Source organism: Sapajus apella, unplaced genomic scaffold (assembly GCF_009761245.1).
Source record: "Sapajus apella isolate SASKATOON/1434 unplaced genomic scaffold, GSC_monkey_1.0 scaffold3313, whole genome shotgun sequence".
In the NCBI taxonomy this organism is placed as follows: domain Eukaryota; kingdom Metazoa; phylum Chordata; class Mammalia; order Primates; family Cebidae; genus Sapajus; species Sapajus apella.
In genome coordinates this window covers 1-7,116 of record NW_022440239.1, presented here as the reverse complement: position 1 = coordinate 7,116, position 7,116 = coordinate 1, and the positions used below count along the sequence as shown (strand labels likewise).

At 57.6% G+C, this 7,116-nt stretch overlaps 1 protein-coding gene across 4 annotated transcripts; it reads left to right on the top strand.

Annotated features, from left to right (window-relative positions):
- The first annotated feature begins 228 nt into the window (after nucleotides 1-228).
- Nucleotides 229-7,116, top strand: MEN1 (menin 1). 4 transcript variants are annotated; one of them, XM_032273432.1, is made up of 10 exons: nucleotides 229-664; nucleotides 797-1,265; nucleotides 2,503-2,711; nucleotides 2,921-3,049; nucleotides 3,379-3,419; nucleotides 3,499-3,586; nucleotides 4,235-4,371; nucleotides 4,845-4,980; nucleotides 5,419-5,583; nucleotides 5,794-7,116. In XM_032273432.1, exons 2-10 carry the CDS (start codon nucleotides 821-823, stop codon nucleotides 6,274-6,276), a joined length of 1,833 nt encoding a protein of 610 aa, XP_032129323.1. In that variant the 5' UTR covers nucleotides 229-664; nucleotides 797-820; the 3' UTR covers nucleotides 6,277-7,116. The 4 variants fall into 4 exon arrangements, with proteins under 4 accessions (XP_032129323.1, XP_032129325.1, XP_032129324.1 ...); XM_032273433.1 differs by having other exon boundaries at nucleotides 252-418; XM_032273435.1 differs by having other exon boundaries at nucleotides 292-408.

Below are 7,116 nucleotides of genomic sequence, written 5' to 3'. Positions count from 1 at the left end.
CACATCGTTTTTTAAATTTTTTTTCTGGATCAAGCAACGCGATCGTTTTCCTCATAACTAGCCGACCGACCTGTGACAGTAGAACTCGCAGAGGCTCAGTGACCCCTACAAGTGTGCCGGTAGTGCCCCGGACTACGTTTCCCAGAAGGCACTGCGAACGCACTTCCTGCTTGGTCGACCTGAAGGAAGGACCAATCCTGAGTGCCTCGGGAAGGAAGCGCCAGGAGCCGCGGGCCTAGCGATCCCAGAAGCCACTGCTCAGCGGCCCGGCCTGCCACTATTTCCAGGCTCCGCGGGGGCAGTGGTGGGCCTAGACTCCACTTCCCGGCGGGTAGTGCGGCCCTAGGGGCGGGACTTCATGTCCCAGCAGGCTCCGGGCGGCGTGTGCCGCGGTGCCTTGTGTGGGATGTAAGCGGAGGTGGGCGCGGGAGACCGAGGCCAAGACTCTCCTTGGGATTTGGGGGCTTGGCCTGGGTGTGCTTTCTGGAAGGACTCTAGGGCCCCCGGGGGCACAGTCGTAGAGAGGGAGCGGGGCGGCCATTGGGGATAATCAGCGGGATCCTTGGGGCGCACCTCATTGGGACCGGGGGTCCTGGAATTGTGGGGGACAAAAAGGCTCTGCAGCCTCCGCCGAGGGGTCTCACCGACAAAAGACGGGAAGCCGGTGAGCAGAGGCTGAAGAGGGCGGGGAAGCAGGGGAGCTGTGCGTGTGTCGCGGGGTGGAACCTTAGCGGAGCCTAGGAGGTGACTCCCCGGCCGAACCTGCCCGACCCTCCCTCCCCCGGCTTGCCTGCAGGCCGCCGCCCACCCCCCTGCCGCCATGGGGCTGAAGGCCGCCCAGAAGACGCTGTTCCCGCTGCGTTCCATCGACGACGTGGTGCGCCTGTTTGCTGCCGAGTTGGGCCGAGAGGAGCCGGACCTGGTGCTCCTCTCCTTGGTGCTGGGCTTCGTGGAGCATTTTCTGGCTGTCAACCGCGTCATCCCCACCAACGTGCCCGAGCTTACCTTCCAGCCCAGCCCCACCACTGACCCCCCTGGCGGCCTCACCTACTTTCCCGTGGCCGACCTGTCCATCATCGCTGCCCTCTATGCCCGCTTCACCGCCCAGATCCGAGGTGCCGTCGACTTGTCCCTCTACCCTCGAGAGGGGGGTGTCTCCAGCCGTGAGCTGGTGAAGAAGGTCTCCGATGTCATATGGAACAGCCTCAGCCGCTCCTACTTCAAGGATCGGGCCCACATCCAGTCCCTCTTCAGCTTCATCACAGGTTGGAGCCCAGTAGGTGGGAATCTTATCCATGACCCACTTCTTCACGACTCTCCATGGTTTACAGAACCCTTTTGAGAACTGTAAGCCTTGTGAGGTTGGGCAGGTTATTATCCTCTTTGCAGTTGGGAAACTGAAGCCCAGAGAGGGGAAATTATGTGCCAAAATCACACACGGCATGGCAGGGCTGGAAGTGAACCCTGATCACTTGGCTCCAAATCATCAACCTCTCCTCTGCCCCCTCAGCACCTCCGCCCCTGCCATCGAACAGCCACAGGAGTCCTAAGCATGGGGCAGGGGGCGGCAGCAGATTTAGGGGGCAAGATGATGAATTGGGCTGCATTTGAGGCAATTAAACAAAATAATAGCTATAAAGATGTTTTTGTTTTTGTTTTTTCTGAGACAGGGTCTCACTCTGTCCCCCAGGCTGGAGTGCAGTGGTGTGATCATAGCTCACTGCAGCCTCAACTTCTCTGGGCTCAGAGATCCTCCTGCCTCAGCCTCCTGAATAGCTGAGAGTACAGGCATGCACCACCACACCTGGCTAATTTTTGTATTTTTTTGTGGAGATGGAGTCTCACTAAGTTGCCCAGACTGGTTTTGAACTCCTGGGCTCAAGTGATTTGCCTGCCTCAGCCTCCTAAAGTGTGGGATCTTTGGGCCACTGCATCTGGTGGTCTATGAAAATGTTTTGAAACAGACCAGTGTCTTGAGACTCAGGGCTTGTAAAGAGCTTCTTTGCAGCAAGCCCGGTTGACTGGCAGTCCCATCATGATGTGCCATATTGAGAAGAATCAGAGGCTGCTTCTTGGCTTTGCAGGAAAAGTGCAGAAACAAATGAGGGTTATCTGTTGGTAGGTGTATAAAAAGAGAGTGTTGGCCAGTGTCCTGTTTTTGCCATTCCTGTTTTAACGTATATTAAGTGCAGTAAAAGGGAATTCTTAAATTCACAGAATATATAATAGAGTGGCAGAGAAAGAGAAGAGATAGGGTCAAAGGCTGGGTCAGCTACAGGAGATCCAGAAATGTATCTTGTTGGAGATAGAGGGTGTAAACAGGGAGAGAAAGGCTTTGAACACGTGGGAGGGAAGGGATGGAGGGATGGTGGACAGGAGCATCTGAAGTTGGAGCACAGGCCCGGAAAGGGAGTGGGAGGGAGTGTGGCCCATCACTACCTGGCTCCCTTCCCTCATGCCAAAGCACAGAGGACCCTCTTTTATTACCTCCCCCTTCCACAGGCACCAAATTGGACAGCTCCGGTGTGGCCTTTGCCGTGGTTGGGGCCTGCCAGGCCCTGGGTCTCCGGGATGTCCACCTCGCCCTGTCTGAGGATCATGCCTGGGTAGTGTTTGGGCCCAATGGGGAGCAGACAGCTGAGGTCACCTGGCATGGCAAGGGCAATGAGGACCGCAGGGGCCAGACTGTCAACGCCGGTGTGGCTGAGCGGGTATTGTCCCCTCCCCCCAACCTTGCCCCCTTCATACTCAGGTAGCCCAAGCCACCCAAGGGACTCTACTTTCTTAGGCCACTCCCCTTTCTTCCCATCACCACCCATATAGGAAGGGAAGACAAAGAGCCCCTTTTCCTGGCTGTCATTCCCTGAAGCAGGCACAGGGTGAGCCATCCTGAAACATAATGGTCTTGTCCCCTCCCAAGAGCTGGCTGTACCTGAAAGGATCATACATGCGCTGTGACCGCAAGATGGAGGTGGCGTTCATGGTGTGTGCCATCAACCCTTCCATTGACCTGCACACCGACTCATTGGAGCTGCTGCAGCTGCAGCAGGTGAGGGCTGAGCCCAGGGGTCAGGACTGGGCTAGGCCAGAACTTGACCTGCTGTGGGACGCTGGGCAGGAGCACTTTCCCTACCTGAGCTTCAGCTTCCCTGCTTGGAAAATGGGTTAGTAATTCTTGGCCTGGCCTTTCCCAGGGCTCTTGGGAGAGTGGAATTGAGCTGTGAAATTGCTTTTGACTCCTTTAAAGGGCTGATCCCAGAATTCTGGCCTTTCTGCATGGTAGGCGGTCCCTGATGGTTCTGGCCCCCACCCTGCCTGATAGGCTGAGGACCCATTCTCCCCGTCCCATAGCTCATAACTCTTTCCTTCGGCCCCTAGAAGCTGCTCTGGCTGCTCTATGACCTGGGACATCTGGAAAGGTTTGTAGAGGGAAGTGGCCAGGCTGGGCCTTGCAGGGCCGGGGGCTAGCTGGCAGCCTGAACTATGATCCTTTCCCAGGTACCCCATGGCCTTAGGGAACCTGGCAGATCTGGAGGAGCTGGAGCGTACCCCTGGCCGGCCAGACCCACTCACCCTCTACCACAAGGTGGGGGCATCTAAAGAGGGTACAGAAGGGAGACCCCCAACCGTGGCTAAGGCCCCCTGCTTTCTGGGGTTCCCCCTCATCTGGACAGATGAGGAGAGAACTTTGTGTGTTGGGGGGTATCGCCCATCCAGTCTCAGTTTGTGTCGGTTATGTGCAGAATCAGTGCAGTCAGAGCTATCTGAGGGGTGTCCAGGGTTCCCAGCCTGGGAGTGGCAGGGCCTGCATTTGTCCCCTCAGCCCTGCCTTTTCTGCCACTCCTACTGTCCTTCCTGGAGTATAACAGAGGTCAAATGTGGTAGGAGCACTGAGGGGGGGTGTTCACTTGGTGGGTGTAGAGGGGACGAGGGCTGTTGGGCTGGGCTTGGAAGTCTTTGGTGTGTGCGTAGAAGAGTGTCTGGGAAAGAGAAGGGCCCTGAACTCAGAGGGCAGGCCTCACCCCTACAGTCTACCCCAGGCCTTGGCCAGCAGTCCCGCAGACCCAGGGAGGAGACCAGGTACAAGGGCTGGCAGCGAGTGGAGGTGGGAGTGGAGATGGAGAGGACTCTCTGGGATCTTCCTGTGGCCCCTTCTGGGTGTGCCCTGATGGGGCACTTGTGCCAGCAGGGCAGCTGGGGCTGCCTCCCTGATGATCCTCTGCCTCACCCCCAGGGCATTGCCTCAGCCAAAACCTACTATCGGGATGAACACATCTACCCCTACATGTACCTGGCTGGCTACCACTGTCGCAACCGCAATGTGCGCGAAGCTCTGCAGGCCTGGGCGGACACGGCCACTGTCATCCAGGAGTGAGGATCCCCTACTAGGGCCTGCATCCTGTCCTTTCTTCCCCTCCATCAGTTTCCAACCTCCCTCGTCCAGGACTGAGGCCTGGGTCCCAAGCCCCATCCCCTTTCCTTCCAGTCCCTAGGCAGCAAGGCCACCATCACCCAGGAGGCAGGGACCCCTGATTAAGGCATCACATCTTTCCCTCCCTCATCTCTCCTCCCAATATTTTTTCTCAGAACAGTCTCAAATTTCCTCCCAATGTTTAACCACCATCTAGCAGTGGGACTTCTATCCTTGGCCCCATCCCCGCTCCTCATTCTTGCTCTAGGGTGACTCAGACAGCATCATTTTGCAGTGAGGACCCCACCTACTCCCCCAGCTCCTGGGGTGACCCAAGAAAAGAAACCTGGGCTCCATCCCCCACCGGGTCCCTGGGGCTATACCCCATGGTGAGACCCCTTCAGACCCTACAGAGACCCTCCTGCTCTCACAGCTACAACTACTGCCGGGAAGACGAGGAGATCTACAAGGAGTTCTTCGAAGTGGCCAATGACGTCATCCCCAACCTGCTGAAGGAGGCAGCCAGCTTGCTGGAGGCGGGCGAGGAGCGGCCAGGGGAGCAGAGCCAGGTGAAAGGCTGGAGCACCAGCCTGTGTCCAGCCTCCCACCTGGGCAGGGCACCCTGCCACAGGCCATGGAGGCTGCATGTACAGGACTAGGGCTGGCATGAGGAAGGAGTCCCCGATCAGAGAGCTATGTTCCCTTTTGCTGTAGCTCAGGTCCTGGGTCCATGGTGGACAGGGCTGAAGGTATTTTAAAGGTTTCTACCCTGAGCCTTCAGTTTCATGGCCAGAGTCCCTCCTACAGCCGAGGGGTAGGTGGTAAGGGATGGTGCCTTCTGGCTATGAATTGGCTTTATAAAAGGAAAGAGGTTCTAAGATTGTTCCTGACCTATGCTTACCTTTTCTGGAGCTAGGGGTCTTTGCCTAGGTGGGGGGCCTGGTAAGTGCCCTCTGCTAAGGGGTGAGTAAGAGACTGACCTGTGCCCTCCCTTCCCCCTTGTCCAGGGCACCCAGAGCCAAGGTTCTGCCCTCCAGGACCCTGAATGCTTTGCCCACCTGCTGCGATTCTACGACGGGATCTGCAAATGGGAAGAGGGCAGTCCCACGCCTGTGCTGCATGTGGGCTGGGCCACCTTCCTTGTGCAGTCCCTAGGCCGTTTTGAGGGACAGGTGAGGGACAGCTGCACAGAGGTCTGGGCGCTACAGGTGGTGACGGCAGCCACAGGCTTGTCAGACTTTTCTGGCCCAGGGGCAGCATCTGCCCATCCCCTTAGGTGCAGATGAGACTGAGACCCCCTGAGGGGGATGGGATGGCCAGAGCAGAAGTTCCAGCCACTGGCCAGCAACCTTGCCCTCAGCTTGCTCTCCCCTTTGGCCCAGGTGCGGCAGAAGGTGCGCATAGTGAGCCGGGAGGCCGAGGCGGCCGAGGCAGAGGAGCCGTGGGGTGAGGAAGCCCGGGAAGGTCGGCGGAGGGGCCCACGGCGGGAGTCCAAGCCAGAGGAGCCCCCGCCGCCCAAGAAGCCAGCACTGGACAAGGGCCCAGGTGCCGGCCAGGGTGCAGTGTCAGGACCCCCCCGGAAACCCCCTGGGACAGTCCCTGGCACAGCCCGAGGCCCTGAAGGTGGGAGCATGGCTCAGGCGCCAGCACCCGCAGCATCACCGCCACCGGAGGGTCCAGTGCTCACTTTCCAGAGTGAGAAGATGAAGGGCATGAAGGAGCTGCTGGTGGCCACCAAGATCAACTCAAGCGCCATCAAGCTGCAACTCACAGCGCAATCGCAAGTGCAGATGAAGAAGCAGAAGGTGTCCACCCCTAGTGACTACACTCTGTCTTTCCTCAAGCGGCAGCGCAAAGGCCTCTGAACTACTGGGGACTTTAGACCGCTTGTGGGGACCCAGGCGCCACCCTTAGTCCCCCCACTCTGAGCCCATGCTGTGTCCCAGCCCAAAGGGGACAGGCCTCACCCCTACCCGAACCCAAGGCTCCAAGTCCCGAGTACAGTCTACATCAAACCCACAATTTTCTCCAGCTCAGAACCCAGGGCCCTGCCTCAGTCGTTAGAATATAGGTCTCTTCCTAGAATCCCAGCCAGCCACTGTAAACCTCACCCTGGGTCCTAATTATCTTTAAAGGCCCAACCCCTGGGATTTTGGGCCTTTAAAGTCCCAAACCCAAGCTCCTCCTCAGAAAGGAGCCGCTCACCTAGAGCCAGACCAACGTTACTCAGGGCTGCTCCGAGCTTGTGGGAGCTGAGGTTTCATCCTTAACCCAACGAGCACAGGTCCTGCCTCCAGCCCAGGAGCCTAGGACCCCACTCAGTCCCTAGGATTATATTTCCGCACTTCAGAATTCATATCTTGCGAAAACAAGCTCCCTATCCCCAATGAACTTGAGTCCTGCTCTAGAATTTGGAAATCTAGCTTCCTCTCCTTCCCATTCCAAGTGTGGGACACGAAACTCCGCCCCCAGCCCATGAGCATCCTGAGCCCCGCCCTCTTCCTGACTAAACTGGCCCCAGATCAGAGCAGGACCACCCTTCCTACCCTCTGGGAACCTCCCAGAGGTCCAGCCATCTCGGAGCATCCCGGAGGAAATCTGCAGAGGGTTGGGAGTGGGTGACAGGAGCCTGATCTCTTCCTGTTTTGTACATAGATTTATTTTTCAGTTTCAAGAAAGATGAATACATTTTGTTAAAAAAAAAA

What these genes read in the sequence shown, in the direction of transcription:
- MEN1 (XM_032273432.1), top strand. Translation starts at nt 821, where the DNA reads ATGGGGCTGAAGGCCGCCCAGAAGACGCTGTTCCCGCTGCGTTCCATC. An exon ending in ACGCCGGTGTGGCTGAGCGG is followed by an intron (nt 2,712 to 2,920) that starts GTATTGTCCCCT and finishes TCCCCTCCCAAG; the next exon opens with AGCTGGCTGTACCTGAAAGG. An exon ending in TAGGCCGTTTTGAGGGACAG is followed by an intron (nt 5,584 to 5,793) that starts GTGAGGGACAGC and finishes CCTTTGGCCCAG; the next exon opens with GTGCGGCAGAAGGTGCGCAT.